At 35.5% G+C, this 15,568-nt stretch overlaps 2 protein-coding genes and 1 long non-coding RNA gene across 4 annotated transcripts; 1 reads left to right on the top strand and 2 right to left on the bottom strand.

Annotated features, from left to right (window-relative positions):
- Positions 1–1,415: 1,415 nt before the first annotated feature.
- Positions 1,416–3,311, bottom strand: LOC148787261 (uncharacterized). Its single transcript, XR_016066876.1, has 2 exons — positions 3,034–3,311; positions 1,416–1,874 (listed from the first exon to the last, which is right to left on the bottom strand). It is a non-coding gene; the product is annotated as an uncharacterized LOC148787261 (long non-coding RNA).
- Positions 3,312–3,877: 566 nt separating this feature from the next.
- LOC105167904 (putative hexosyltransferase MUCI70) lies at positions 3,878–8,941 on the bottom strand. Of its 2 annotated transcripts, none has more exons than XM_020696485.2 (9): positions 7,983–8,941; positions 7,328–7,579; positions 6,977–7,187; positions 6,769–6,878; positions 6,494–6,693; positions 5,472–5,575; positions 4,756–4,943; positions 4,467–4,666; positions 3,878–4,376 (listed from the first exon to the last, which is right to left on the bottom strand). In XM_020696485.2, exons 1-9 carry the CDS (start codon positions 8,230–8,232, stop codon positions 4,137–4,139), a joined length of 1,755 nt encoding a protein of 584 aa, XP_020552144.1. In that variant the 5' UTR covers positions 8,233–8,941; the 3' UTR covers positions 3,878–4,136. The 2 variants fall into 2 exon arrangements, with proteins under 2 accessions (XP_020552144.1, XP_011086071.1); XM_011087769.3 differs by having other exon boundaries at positions 7,328–7,573; positions 7,983–8,939.
- Positions 8,942–13,090: 4,149 nt separating this feature from the next.
- Positions 13,091–15,415, top strand: LOC105167903 (L-type lectin-domain containing receptor kinase VII.1). Its single transcript, XM_088883081.1, has one exon. It carries the CDS (start codon positions 13,156–13,158, stop codon positions 15,235–15,237), a length of 2,082 nt encoding a protein of 693 aa, XP_088739207.1. The 5' UTR covers positions 13,091–13,155; the 3' UTR covers positions 15,238–15,415.
- Positions 15,416–15,568: the final 153 nt, after the last annotated feature.

The raw sequence follows: 15,568 nt of genomic DNA, 5'->3' as shown, positions 1-15,568 counted from the left end.
GTTTCGATATATTATTGTAGGGTACATTACAACGGAGTCTTTTGAAATTTGTCATAATTATAAATGCTCATTCATTGTTTGAAAAAATTGGAAATACACTGTAAAATTAATGATCGTCTAATAGATACTCGTCGTGACGGTCTATCATAGAAATATTTGTTAGAAAACTTTTAGTTTTGGAAGATATTTATAATTTTGTAAATAATAAAGAATATTTATAATTAAGATAAATATAAGTGGAATTCTTTTTAACTTACCCATTATTATATAATAGTGAGTATTGATGTTGTCATCAAACTTTACTCAAAATAATGCAGAGGCAAGACCTAAAAGTGGGTCCAGGCAGACATTTTGGCAAAGTGGAGGAACTGTTCTTGTGACAAAGAATTCCATTACCATAACTACATATTTTAAACAGAAGTTGGAGCACTCATAAAAGCTTTAGAAAAAGTGATTATATGCATATTTAGGGAAACAGGTGGCAAAGAAAGTGAGCTCCACCAATAGCACTTGGACATATTCTTTTTTAATAGTATGGAATATTCTCAAACAATTAAAGCATTTTACGGCCACCATATATATAGGCTTGACTGTATTAATACACAGTGACAAGACTTGAATGAGAGACAGACACCCACATGCATGAACAATCTTCAAGTATGGGCATTTTAGTGATTATGCTGTCAGACCAGATGATTTGGACTCGATGTTGATAGACATGTCTGGACAGTAAGAGCCAAAGCCTACATTTCATTGACATCTTATTTGAATAATGGAGAAACAGCTTACAGAAGATTGAGAGGTTGCTTCTTTGATTTTGAGAAACTTTAGTAAACCTGTAGTGACAGTAAATTGAAGTTTTTTTCAATTGGTACTTCAGTGATCAACTGACTCAGAAATAACAGTATACCCAATGATTTGTGATTCAGACATGATGCTCTACATTTAAAGATTGAAAAAGTAGGGAGAATTTAAGGTAGATGCTATACCATCAGCTTATTCTGTTTGTAACTCTTATCTTCAGTTCAAGTAAAGATAATGATACTTTTCAGTCATGATGCAAATGCTAGTTGACAAGATGACCACAAGATACTCTTGTAGGAAATGTAGAAAATGTTATCCTTGTGTCGTGGACAAACCATTGCCATGAAAGCAAAATTTCGGTAAGACAATGGTGCAACCGTCATACTATTTGATCCCCAAAATTAACATATCATTCTCTAATACGTGCACTCATAACAGAGAATTGTAAAAACAGACATGTCACTCATAAGAAAAGAAAGTACAGAAAGGAAGATTTTATATAAACAAGTTGAGAATTTCTTTTGAAAGCAATGTGGGACAACAAAAATTGATTTTACTAGTTATCACTCCCTACAACTTGCACGGTACAGAAGTGGATTAAGTCAAGAAGCAGCAAGATAAATGATACTGTATTTTATTGGATTATGCAGAACGTGGGGGAAAGGAAATCCCATAACCGGATTTAGTGGGTAAAAGTGAAAGATTCATGTCAATCGAGTGTGTGAGCCCAAAAAGTCGCTTTACTTATCCAGGGAAGCAGTGGATGAAGCATCCTCCCCTGTTTGAAATGAAAGATATAGCACGGTGTTTCATTGTCTCTATCCAGATGTATGCAACTATGTCCAGTTATTGATAAACTTGCCCAAAGCAAAGAAAAGCTCTTGTCCCGCGGGATGCAATCAAACCAGACTTGTAAAGTTGTTGAGACTTCACAATCTCGTACCCGTAGTTATTCAATATGCATAGACTGAGGGATAGGAATTGCTGGTTCTCCATAAATTGTTGCACATCAGAACGAAACTGCCTTCTTCAAGATGTTTTCTGGGTGGAAATTCTTTCACTAGGTGATCCTGCAGTGAAGAAACAGTTTATGGAGTAAGATGAAAAATGGCATAATAGCAAAAGCCGCAAGACACCAGCCATGCCACCACAGTGGAGGAACAACGTAGAAAAAATTCCATATCAGTTCTAGATCATTTGTATTGCAGTGCCAGTAAATACAAAGCCTCGGGATGCAATATGCCAATACCACTAAAACATTTAAAACAGCCTACCATCTGTGCCGAAGTAGCTTCATGATCGAATGTGTACTTCTTTAGTTATTGCCTCCATGTAAAAGACAATTACAGAATTTTCTTAAACTATTACCTTCCCACAAGGATATATTCTGTCAACATGGACCTAACTTGAGCATTTAGGGCAAGATATTCCTCTTCTACCAGTTCATTATCATCTCATTTTTATACAAATAGTAAATTAAGCAAAGTATTCAATTCAGCAACCACTAAAACTATAGAAGAAATGGAAATGACGGAATCAAAGATTACAAGATCACATTAGTCTTTGCCAGATGACCTAATTCGATGATCACCTACGGAATTCCTTCCTGATACACCGATACCAGGGATATCAAATTTTTCAAAGCTTGAAAAAGAGGAACAGCTGATAAATTGATAATTCAATAGATCTTACTGCGTTGAACTCTGTATATATCTCAATGCCATATATATGTGCAAGTTAAACAACAGTCAAGATTCAATTTTCAACTGCAAAACTAAATACAAAGTCATGAGTGAGTAGTCAGACCTCGTACAAGGCACAGTCTAAGCAATAAACAACCATGAGCATCGTACATGAACCTAACATAAGGACTTTATAGAGGACCAACCGTATGTATATGTCAATCAAAACATCAAATACTGGTTAAAGCAGCTAGTACAACTTCAGATGCATAATTTGCATCAATATGGAGGACTATAAATTGTTGATCAACATCAAACATATAATTTGAGTGTCCAATCTCTAAACGATGCTCCTGGGGAGAATAAACGGCAATAACATGTTCCATGTATATAACATGTAAGGCATTTTGGAGCCAGATGCAAAAACATTCCCTCTGAATAAAGCCCGAAAAGTACTCTTTCTCCAACAACTTATAGCATAATGCTGAGGCAAAATTCGAAAACTTACTGAATAAAATTGTACACAATACCCAATCCAAAATGTTACCTTGGCAAGCATTCGATACAGTTTAAAGTATGGGATTCTCATTTGCTGCTACTAATGGAGCTTTCACTTTCAGTCGCGCTAGGAAGTACAATGCATGGAATATCTGAAATCTCATCTATATGTAATGTGGAAAATGGAAGCCAATAATCAGTTGACAGGGTAGACTATTGTTTGGGTTGAGCATTCTTAAAGCAGGTACAATCATTTCATTCAAAAAAGTAATCAGCACGCGACCTATTCAATTAATGCCGCGCGACCGTAAGCTTTCGAGATGCAACACTGACCTCGTCAGTCACATCACAGTACTTCAACCTCTCAGTGTGAATGCTTTCTTCATTCCTCACCTTGATGTGAATCATGTGATCGAATGTAAATATTCAAGCGACAGATACCAAAAACATAAAAACGTATATGAAAATTCGGTGAATCCTGCCACAAAGGATAAAAAGAGAAGACAAAAATAATATTGCAGTTTCCCCCTGAACCACGGAAAACATGGGCTCGTATGGAGTGTGTGAATTGACATAGGGGCTACAGTTTGGGAATGAAAGTTAGGGTTCTGATCGATTGGCGTTAAGGGGTTAGGGTTTGAAAAACATCGTCGATTCGCCATTGCATGAATCTCCCCTGCAACGAACTTCTGCAGGTTCTTTGAATTTGAGGTTTAGTGTCTATGACTTAATATTTAACCAGTAGACGTTATTTCTATTTAGCGATTTCAACTTACTCGCTACTACGAACTGTATAATGCATTGCTATTTACCTACTATGATTAAACACGAGATAAAATTATCACCAAAAATAAGAATATCATATCTATTCATTTCAATCCCACCAACCAAACTGAGCGAAACGAAATACTGGGCACCACCGGAAGGGCATGGTGGCAAACCCGTCTGTAATTATTACGATCAATATATATGTACACCAATTAGAAAATTGATAAATGTAGCATCTCCAAAAATAAATAGTACAGAAAACGAAAAAAAAAGAAAAAGAACCATGCCGTATTGGGATATACCTACAACTCTCATGTCGACGTTAGCACCCAGCCCCGGTCTAAATGATCTTGAAACAGGGGAGGAAAGAATTAAGAATCTTGCCTAGACAAAATTGTTACTAGTACTGGCATCTTTACTGCCAATGACAATTTTCCGGTGACGCCTCCACCTCCTGTCTTTCCCACGCTTTGTGGGCACCTTCTTGATTGGACTGCTTGTGCTGATGTTGGTTGGGATTTTTGTCCCATCAACCATAACTATGGGCGGAGGAGGATGAACATTGGAAATGACACTGGCAGGCGGAGGCGGAGACCAGTGCTCCAGCAGGTCTCTGTGGTAGCCCTGCAACAGTAAATAACTGACGATCATTGTTCCAGAAAATTTTTTTATGTAACTCAGATATTTATGTCGAACAAACAAACCAAAGTTTACCTGGATCACAAAGTTGCGTCTTTCGCAGTCCAAGAACATATTGATAGTGTAGTTAGTCTTCGACCGGATCTTGTCCCTTACAGTGGAAAAACTTATCTGGTCTCTTGAAGTGAAACGGTCCACTTCATTAAACCAAAGACAGGTGAAGAGATTGGTGATTGGGATGTGCTCCCTAACTATCACACATCCTTCAGGAACATCTGCAAATCACATTCTAAATTATCAAATTCAAGCTAAGGAATGAAAATGTAGCAGAAAAGAAAAGCAAACTAGTGAAGCACCGCCCTACCGCTGGTAATGGGCAGCTTTGCTGCAGAATACGGTGTTAAGCCCTCCTTTTTATAAAAGTCAATCTGGAAATCAATGGAAGCATTGTCATATTTGCCAGCTGCTTTATTAGCTTCTGCTTCTACAAACACATCAAAACGCCTATAATGCCTTGATATTGCAAAGCTTGCATTTTTCCTCCACAAGAACCTGGAAAAGGTAAAAATAGAAACTTCACTCAGAAAGCATTTCTTGCAGAGACGTTGTGTGGTTCACTCGCTAACTATTTATCCATTTTCTTAAGAGAATAGAACAAAATGCATAAAACAACAGCATATTGCAGTTAAGCTTTGAAAACATTCTGACTGGAGATTACTAGATCGGATAAGAATGTTATGGCTGTTGAATTGTTGATCTCATCCCAAACAAAACTTGTTATAAAAATAACAAGTAAAATCATCTCTAAAACATGTTCAAGGTCTGCATTGTCAAAATTCAGAGTCTAACTGGAATAATTTTTTAACAATAGCTGAGTGTCAGTCATCTATACAATCTACTATACATTTTATACAAACCAATAAATTGATGGCTAGAACAACAGTAAGATCTAAATCAGTTAAGGATGTAAGGCTTTCTATCATAACTTAGACATGAAATTGGACAATTAGACCACTACTCAAGCATAAATTGCAGTTGAAGCGACAACAAATAAGGCTACTTGTTCCATGTTGGATGTACCTTTCGAGAATTTGAATTGGATCCACAACCAGCTCAAGTTTTGCATCAATCCACAGTGAGTACCGGGCATTAGGGAAAAGGCGGTGAAGTAGTAATTTAGGCACCTACATTTGCAAAAGCAAACCTCAGTTTAACAAATTTTAGACACCATTAGGACAACAGCATTATGCACAAAGCTGAATTCGTACACATTAAACCTGTGAAGCCCCATAGGTTCATGTCAAAACTAGAAGGCACGCCCAAAAGGTTATACAGAGTGACTAATGACCAAACGATGGAACATCATAAAGATATTACCAATACATCACATTTGTTCATATTTCATTGTCAAAAATAAAAGAACGATTGAGAATTAAAGATGACTTTTAGCTTCCAACCAAAAGTCCAGAACATTTGAACTACTATCCGGTAATACCACCAATGTGAGAAACATCATCATACATTCACCACTGATTGTGTTAACAAGGTCAGAGAGTTTGATAGGAAGAGTTCAAGCAGCTAACTGGGTTGCGTCAGATGTACAAGATGCCATCAACATTTCAGAAAGCAAGGAGTGAGTTAACATTCCGAAGAACATAATAACAACCTGAACATTGAAGTCACATCAGGAAGCACTCGTTGCTAGCAAATCTAAAAAGTAAAAAATGGTGTCTCACTGGAAGGATATTCCCTAGATGCACTTGCTTTACATTAACAGCCATAAACAATCAACAAAACAGAAAAATTCTGATTAAATGAATCAAGTTCAGTTACAGGATCAATGAACTTAGCAATTTCAGTAGCAAAATTCACAACTAGTAGAAAATCAGAGGAAATTAAATATCCTGCCTTCATGTTATTGTCAAAGATAACATAAACATAGTAATCTTAATTGTGTGAACTTCGTCCTTCCCCCTGACCCCCTTCTCGACCACAGCATCAACAATAAAATCAACAATAATTGCATAGTTGTTATTCTAGGTCAGAAAGAGAAGCCGACTTCAGCACAAGGAATACAATAGCTAGCTTTTTCGGGCATTTACCTTTCCATTACGTCTTGGATCAGAATAAGGTAGATTCCGGACAACAGTAACCCTCCACAGCCCGACTTTCTTGTCACTGCCAAGCTCACTAGAATTCCTCAAAAAGGCTTTTGTTTCTTCATCCACAAACATATGAAAGCAAACAGTTTTTTGGGAATATTCACTAACATTCTTTGGTTGCCTTATTAAATCAAAAGCCCCTGGTCAAGAATGGATTTCCTACATTAAGTACCAAAAAGACTAAAATTAAACCAAAAGTTGTAGGAGGCCAGTACCAAATATTGCTGATGCGACAACCACTCCTCGACACTTTTCCATCTCAAGAAGATCAGAGTCATCAATGTCAAAACCAGTCTGATGACCAGGTTTCACTCCTCCAACAAACCTATTTAGCCCATCAGTGATCGGTCACCTTTACATATAAAATAAAAGGCTATAGTCTACAGCATTAGGACTAAATTGTGCCAAAGGGAAACAACATACCCACAGTGCACACTCATGGACTCCCTTATATCATAGGAGTCACTCCTCTGCTTCAGTGAAGGATATCCACCAAAGTCCGAACCTCCAAATTCTGATTTAGACAAATTTTCTTCATGAACATATGTCAGATCTTTAAGTACAGGAGAAAAGGATGGTGCATTAGGCATTAGCGCAATGGCATCCTCCAAAGGAAGGTAGCATACAGGACATGCTGCAAGACCAATCAGCACAAAAGTCCAACAAAGGGTGTCATAATATTACTAGGTCAATATCACATTATATCTTGATAAAATTTCTAATATCAAGTTTCAAGGGAACAAGTGAAGAAAGAGCATGAGAATTCAAACTCACGGCGTGGCCCCGTCCTCTTTTTATCTGCTGGGGGCGGAGGAAGTGTAAAATGCTCGCATGGATTCCCAGGAGGAAGCTTGTACCCAGTGAAAAAAACAGTCGGTGGAGATAGAGGGGTAGCATTTGCACTTCCCTCCATTTCAATAATTTGAGAAGGTGGAGCTCCAACGATGCTAACTTTCTCCTCAGATATTGGCCCAGGTGCAATATTTACATTTCGAGTAATGCTTTCTCGAGCATCTTCACCTGCAACTAATAAGAATTAGATCCAAACATAAATACTCTCCACATGGAGCAGATCCAAAAGCTGGCTTAATAATGCAGGCCTTATCAATCAGCCCACCTCCAACAATATTAGAGCATACTCTATAAATCATAAGAGCGCTCAAAGACATAAGCAAACTACGTGAATTTTCTGCATATATTTCTCCAGAACTTCCAAGTTGGATTCAGCAATAGAAGAACCTGCCACATTTGGTTTCACTGCCAAATCATAAGCTCTGTCATCATCTAAAAGATCTATTCTATCCCCTGTTCTCATGTCCAATTATCAATTTACATTATCTCATTCGCTTAACCATCAATTTGTCTTCAACATGCTCTACCATAAGCTCAATCCAAATAAAAATCAAAGAAGAAGAATATGAAGCCAAACCTTTGCCAACAATCAAAACCCACATGAAAACTGCAAGCGAAACAAGACACAAGAGCAGCATTCCGACCTTCTTTCGCGGCGCAAATCTGAAGATCCAGAAGAACAATCTGTCCTTTTCCTTAAGCATCTTGGAAGGCTTTCTTGACAAGGGCGGTGAAGTTTGGATTGAGAACGATAACGAACTGTTCTGAACTTGCTGCAGAGACCCATAACTCCCTGACGATCGAAGACCCAATGACCCTGTAGTCATTGCTGTCCTCCAAATCCCCAAACTTCACCTCTCATCTCCCCTTTTCCCTCATTCACAATGGATATTCAATTCCCCAAAACAACCCAAAAGGGCAGACTCTTTTGCCAATATACTCAAATCGTAAAAGCTATCCAAAAAGTTGAATCTTTATCAGTTTGCCTTTGTAAATCCACTTAAAACCAACCCAATCGCGCAGAAGAACGTGGAACAATGCTGAATCCCTTAAGAGTTTGAGACCCACTTGACTACAATGATCAGTCTCTACTACAACACAACAGCAATGTAGAGTCCTGAGCTGCAAGAACCCAACAGCTAGGCCTTAAATTCTTCTGAGGAGAGAGAAATTAAAAGGTTCCCAAACTTCGCATACCCAATCAAAACACAAACTGTCTTTATCTATGCGTGTTTGATCGAACCAGAAGTCTATGATTCAGAAAAACACAGTCCGAGGAAGACAATCAACATTTCACTAATCCCCACCAATTAAGAGAGAGACACTCGGACTTCAACGCAAAGTCCAGTAATTACAAAGCACTGAACAACAAAAGAAACAATTTAGGAAGCGAATAAACAAATCTGCTAAAATTGAGGGCTGAATGCAGTAATTGATTTCTATGAATTTGTTTGAAATCGATGGAGAATCAGTGGTAAAAATCTCATCCCCATCACCAATTTGGGTCATCATTGAATTTCATCTGAATAATTATATAAGTTTTTCTATTTTTAGTTAGGGCAAATGTTTGTCGCATACCGTTGTTAGGTGTCGATCATAGTTTTTCAGGTATTTTTAAAATAATTATATAATAATTTGCAAGTTGTTTAATTAATCGAGGGAATTTTAATTGTTTCTTTAAATTGCATTAAGTTGTGAGTCTACTAATAGATAATTGGTGAAGGCACACACAAAACTAAATAAATAAATTTACATTTTATAGAAATTAAATTAACTAAAATTCAACTTTAAATTTAATGGCTAAATCCTCTAAAAAAAAATTAATGGAATTCAATTAGCGATACTGGGATCCTATGGTCATAGGTTTGATTTCGAACCTTGTTATATGCGTGGAGTGTTGCTCTACATTATAGTGGGTGTTATATACTGTAATAATAGATGTTTAAATTTTATTTATCTGATATTATTCATCATGGTATAACTATTGTACCTGTCTTTGTTAAATATTTTTTATAGAAATAATTATAATCGAGTTATTTCAATGAATAATAAATTCATTCCTTCCCAAAAACAAAAAAATTAATTTATTGAGAGAACAAACTCATTAATTTAAGTGATTTAAGGTGACTTTTAACCCAATAATTAAATTAATTGGATCAAATTTGAACAAGGATAAGCTAAGGAGATAATAACATGTTCAAACTATTAACAGGATTAATAGTGGAGTAAAAAATCAACGAACCAAACTACCGAATGGTTTCCCAATAAGGTCTGTTCAAGTGGTAAGATTCAGGCCTCATAATAAAAAAATTGGGTAAAGTTTTAATTTGAAATTATCTATGTTAGTTATTTTGCATGAGCAACCTAGTCCTCGTGAAACCTATAATCAATAACAATTTTAATTTTAATAAATTATAACGAGTTTTTTAAAAATTTAATATAATTATTAATATTTTTAAAAATTGTTAACATTTCTCAGATTTTAATTATTGTCTAATAATTGGTCAATTTGTTAGTTTTCGTTACGTTTTCATTTATTTTTTATAGTGAAAAAATCAAAATATCTTTGTTGGCTATGAATTATAACTTAATTTATTTAAAAATAAATATATTTTTTTATGGGAGGTAAGTGGATATTTTTTTAAACTTTCCATCCACCTCATCCGTTTTTCTTTTCTTAAAAATAAAAAATATAGCAAAAGCAAAATTGATAACTCCGAACTTATATTCTTTATCCAAAAGTATATAATTTCATCAAATATCATGAAACTATTTATAATTATATCAAATATAAAAAAATCTCATTTTAATTAATCAATTAATATTTTTAAACAAGAACAGAAGTGGATTTAAGTCATCTTTGTATAGTGGCAGGAGACAGGCCTAAATGAAGAATCGTGTTTTCTCTTAGTAACACATTAATGTCTGCCATGGTACAGATGAAATAATGGTGTCAGGCTATATGCAGTTGCAAACTAAGAAAAGGCGTGTTTAATGCCTCACCATTTAAACTTTCCTTAAAAGCGCAATGGATTTGGCATCAAAATAGTGGGAAAGTGCAAGTAGTGATTACTTGGTATTCTATTTATATTAGGAGACCTTTTCCGCGAACCGCTTTCTTTTTTTTTAAAAAAAGAAAAAAAGAAAAAAAAATTGAGTGACATTGATAGTTGTGATAATTACAATGTTCTCCAATTAGATTGGATATAATTATGTATAGATTTTTAGTAATTTGAAAAATTATAATTAGTATTTTCCATATTTGTTTTGTACAATAAATATATTTATTTATTAGTAAATATATGGAATTTACTTACCTCTATAAAAAAGTTAAGTAAAAATTCATGTACAATCGATTGCCTTACAAACTTATTGTAGATCGAATAATTTTTTTTAACTAAACTATTTTTATAAGAATGAAAATGTATCTTGTCGCGTGCATTAACGCATGAAAATCTATAAGGGTGATTTGTATAGAAAATATTTCTTTAAACTGCAATAAGTCAATCGATGGTAAATATAGATTTTCATTAGTTTTCTTTTGGCCGCTATTAGCAACTTCTATGAATTTTCTGATTTATCAAATGAAAATAAATTTTAGAGAAATATAATTTTATAAATTATAAAATATTTATGTGTAATTATGTTAGAGTCAATAATGGTTAAAGTTAATATGTTACGTGCCCAACATGCATGAATACGTAATATTAAAATACATTATTTTCGGTTCGGACCAGCCAGTTCGATCAGGAACCAAACATGAGTTCGGCCTGATTCCTACCTCCAAAACCAACATGATTAAAACCAGTGACCTGATAAAATCGGTCAAAAATCGATTTTGACCATTAAAAAAAATTATTATATAGTGAAGTTTAAATCTTTTTGGGCTTAAACTTTTTCATGTTTATAGCCGAAATGGTTTAAATTTGGCTTATATTTTTTCAATGTGGTATAATTATCTTTGCTTAAGCTTTCTCATCTATATTTAGAGTTTAAAGTGTTAAATTTTGCCTTATATTTTTCAATATGCATTAATAAATTTGGCTTAAGCTTTTCAACGTTTATAGTTTAAAACATTGAAGTTGCGTTTTTAATGTGGGATAATAAGTTTGGTTTAAATTTTTTATATATATAATCTAAAGTGTTTAAGTTTAATTTATCTTTTTTAATATCGGACAAAGCCACCCAATATAGTTTAATAAATTGATATATAATATGTTGATATGTTACAAATATATATATATATATATAATATTTTGAATTCGACCGAACCAATAATTCAATAATTTATTTGATTCAATCACCGATCCGACTTTTCAAACATTGTCAAAATGAGGTTTATTCAAATGGACTTTTCGCCTCTGCAATAGCTACCTCACTGCCCCATTTTCTTTATTTTGGTTTTTGTGAAGAAAAGCAAAAATATTCATCGCCGAATCTATTGATAAAAATAAGGATAATTATATTTACCTTTCATAAAATTTAATGTAATTAAATACGAATATTTTTTAGTTTAAGAAATATTATCGAGTATCGTTGATATTTATTTTTGTCTAATAAATACATTATTATGTTTGTTAAAATTATCAAATTTGTTGAATTAACAAATAAAATTAATTAATATTAACTATTTAAATAAATTTTAACTAATAAAAAAATATATTTATTAGATATAAATAAATATTAGAATAATAGATATAATTTTTAAAATTCTAAGAAAACTATATATAATTATATTAAATTTTAAAAGACTACGGTGTACATATTCTGACCTCAGATGTGTCGATATCAATGGTGACTCATTATTTCGATGAATCACTTTTTCGGATAGAAGAAGATTATGTAAACACTTACTCGAAATCTTACTTATCAGATTTCATTGTGGAAGACGCCATTTTTTCTGAAGAATTCGCCATGATATACTTGATCCATGCATAATATTATGAAAAATGGATACAAATTTTTGAATTAGTATCGGCAATAGGTCTGAGAAAGTACCTAAAAATATCAAATTTAGATATTTGTACCCTGTCGAAGTAAGGAACCATGACATATATATTTAGAATAGATTTCATTTTGAGATAGTTGAAAAAGCACTATCTCGATAAAAATAATAACAACAAAAGATTTTCAATTATAAAAAGGAAAAATAGAAAAAGAAATCTAGATGAGGCAGCCTATATATGTCCTGGAGGGTCAGCGGGGTAGCCGCCATCTCGCCACCGCTGCCGTTGGCTGTAAGGATCTTTGGTGCTGAGCATTTATTATTATGACTTCTCTTGTCTGTTGCTTAGCTGGAACCTTCCGTTTTCTTCTTTGAGCCTGAGTTGTTCAATGATGACTCTTTTTGTCTACAAACTGACCATATTGACCTTTCCGTATATATTAACATTTTTTTTAAATATAAAAATTAGATATATAATGAAAAGTATTTAGTATTTTTATTAGTGAAAAAAAAATATTATTGAGAGAGTAGCAGAAATAATTTGATTGGAGAAAAATGGAAGGGAGGAAAAGTCAAAAGTGTTTGATATTCATATACTACGTGCGGAATGAACTAATTATTATTTTTAAATGAATTAATTGTCCAGAGAAATTCAAAGGGCAAAAAAGGCAATTCAATAGTCTAAGTTTGACTACCTTTTCTTTCCCATTTGAAATTCTCTCTCTCCCCCCCCCCCTCTCTTCTCGATCATCTCTCTAATGCATCATCTCCATTATCGTTACCTCTTTCCATCAGCTCAACTACAATGAAGAGACACCGCAACCAACTTCTGCTATGCATCCTATCCGCATTTTTCACCATCAACTTCACTTCCGCCGTTGATTTCCTCTTCAATGGCTTCAACTTGTCTGATGTATCGCTCTACGGCAACGCCACCATCGAATCCCGCATTCTTACACTTACCAAAGACTCCGGTTTCGCCATTGGCCGTGCTCTTTACCCCTCAAGAATCCCCATGAAGCAGCCAAATTCATCCCTCCTACTTCCCTTTTCAACTTCTTTCATTTTCGCTATGGCGCCTTACGAGGGCAGGCTCCCTGGGCACGGCTTAGTTTTCTTGTTTGCGCCGCGCGAGGGAATCCAAGGTACCAACTCAGCGCAACATTTAGGGCTGTTGAACTTCACCAACAATGGGAATTCCAGTAATCATGTATTCGGGGTTGAGTTTGATTGTTTCAGGAACCAAGAGTTTATCGATATCAATGATAATCATGTTGGGATTGATGTCAACTCACTGAATTCCGTAAGCGCTTATGAAGCGGGTTATTGGCCTGATGATCACAGGAAAAAAGATGATGGAAGTCCCGATGAGAGTTCATTCAAGAGTTTGTTGCTCAATAATGGAAGAACCTACCAAGCTTGGATTGATTATGCTGACAGCGTGGTTAACGTTACCATGGCGCCTGTGGGGATGAAGAGGCCTAACCAGCCGCTGCTGAGTGTTTCTCTTAATCTTTCCCAAGTTCTTGAGGATGAAATGTATGTGGGATTCACTGCATCTACCGGGGATATGATTCAAAGTCACAAGATTTTAGCTTGGAGTTTCAGCAACACGAATTTTTCGCAAAGTGAGGGGTTGATCACAGGGGGTTTGCCGTCGTTCGAGCTTCCTAACACTCCAATCCGCAGGACCAAAGGTTTTGTTGCAGGTGTGACTGGGGGGATTTTGTTTTCCGCCGTCATATTTTCTGTTGTAGCTTTCTTGTTTGTTAGAAGGCGTAGGAGAATAAGAAAGGAGAGGGAGGAGATGGAAGACTGGGAATTGGAGTATTGGCCGCATAGAATTACTTATCAAGAAATTGAATTGGCAACCAAGAGCTTTGCTAACGAAAATGTAATTGGGATTGGTGGAAATGGCAAAGTGTACAAAGGGGTGTTGCCTGGAGGATCAGAGGTTGCCGTGAAGCGCATTTCTCATGAAAACAGTGAAGGGACAAGAGAATTCTTGGCTGAAATATCGAGCCTTGGAAGAGTAAAGCATAGAAATTTGGTGGGATTGAGAGGATGGTGCAAGAAAGAGAAGGGCAGCCTAGTTTTGGTGTATGATTACATGGAAAATGGAAGTCTTGACAAGAGGGTGTTTAAGTGTGATGAAAGTAAGTTGTTGAGATATGAAGATAGGATAAGAATTCTAAAGCAAGTGGCTTCAGGGGTTCTGTATTTGCACAACGGATGGGAGGCCAAGGTATTGCACCGTGACATTAAGGCCAGTAACGTGTTACTTGACAAAGAAATGAATGCACGTTTAGGTGATTTTGGGTTAGCCAGGATCCATGACCACGATAACGTTGCTGGCACCACACGTGTGGTGGGAACGGTCGGGTACTTGGCACCAGAGATTGTGAGGAACGGCCGGTCATCAACACAAACCGATGTGTTTGGTTATGGAGTCTTAGTCTTGGAGGTCATGTGTGGTAGAAGACCAATTGAAGAAGGCCAGCCACCATTAGTAGATTGGGCACGGCAACATTTGAGACGAGGAGAATTGCTTAGTGTGATCGATGCACGGTTAAGGGCAAGAGGAGAGATTGATGAAGAGGAAGTGGAAAGAGTGCTTCAGCTGGGATTGCTATGCGTGCATCCAGACCCCAATGCCAGGCCAACAATGAGACAAGTAGTGGAATTGTTTGAAGGCAAGAACGAAGCTGAAGGAGAGGAGATGGACACGTACTTACTAGAAAAGATGAGAAATAAAGAACTTATGTCTATGCATTATCAAAATCTTGGAATTGGTTCTGGTTCACACCCGGAATTTTCTGAGATCAGACAGGGACTTTCTTCTTCCATGTCACTCTCTTCGAGTAGTACTATTGTAGAGGGGAGATGAATCTTATAAACAAATTACAGTCATTGTTGGTTTCAGTTTTGTGTATCAAACTTGTTGAGTTGAATTCATTGATAAGTTCACGGCTTAGTTGGCCTTATACATAGAGTAGTAGATACATTGAATCCATGTACCAGTCGTCAGTTATCATGATGCATATCAATATATTGATTTTCAAACATCTATCATCTCTCAATGGTTCTATATTTTTAAGGTTAAGTTGCAAATATCACTTCTTAAGTTTGTCATAATTATAAGTACTGATCATTATTTGAAAAATTATAATGGACTGTTAGGAGGGTATTTGTTAAATGATTGTTGATAACAAATGGAT

The sequence above is a fragment of the Sesamum indicum genome, linkage group LG8, assembly GCF_026168435.1.
Source record: "Sesamum indicum cultivar Baizhima isolate 11 linkage group LG8, ASM2616843v1, whole genome shotgun sequence".
Classification (NCBI taxonomy): Eukaryota; Viridiplantae; Streptophyta; class Magnoliopsida; order Lamiales; family Pedaliaceae; genus Sesamum; species Sesamum indicum.
Note: the sequence above shows the minus strand (reverse complement) of the source record. Positions and strands in the feature narration are given on the sequence as shown.

Excerpts from the sequence above, each read along its gene's own strand:
- LOC105167904 (XM_020696485.2), bottom strand. The coding sequence starts at position 8,232 with ATGACTACAGGGTCATTGGGTCTTCGATCGTCAGGGAGTTATGGGTCT. Across the intron at positions 7,580-7,982 it reads GGTTTTGATTGTTGGCAAAG|TTGCAGGTGAAGATGCTCGA; the intron begins GTTTGGCTTCAT and ends AATTCTTATTAG. Across the intron at positions 5,576-6,493 it reads ATCCAAGACGTAATGGAAAG|GTGCCTAAATTACTACTTCA; the intron begins GTAAATGCCCGA and ends TTGCAAATGTAG.
- LOC105167903 (XM_088883081.1), top strand. The coding sequence starts at position 13,156 with ATGAAGAGACACCGCAACCAACTTCTGCTATGCATCCTATCCGCATTT.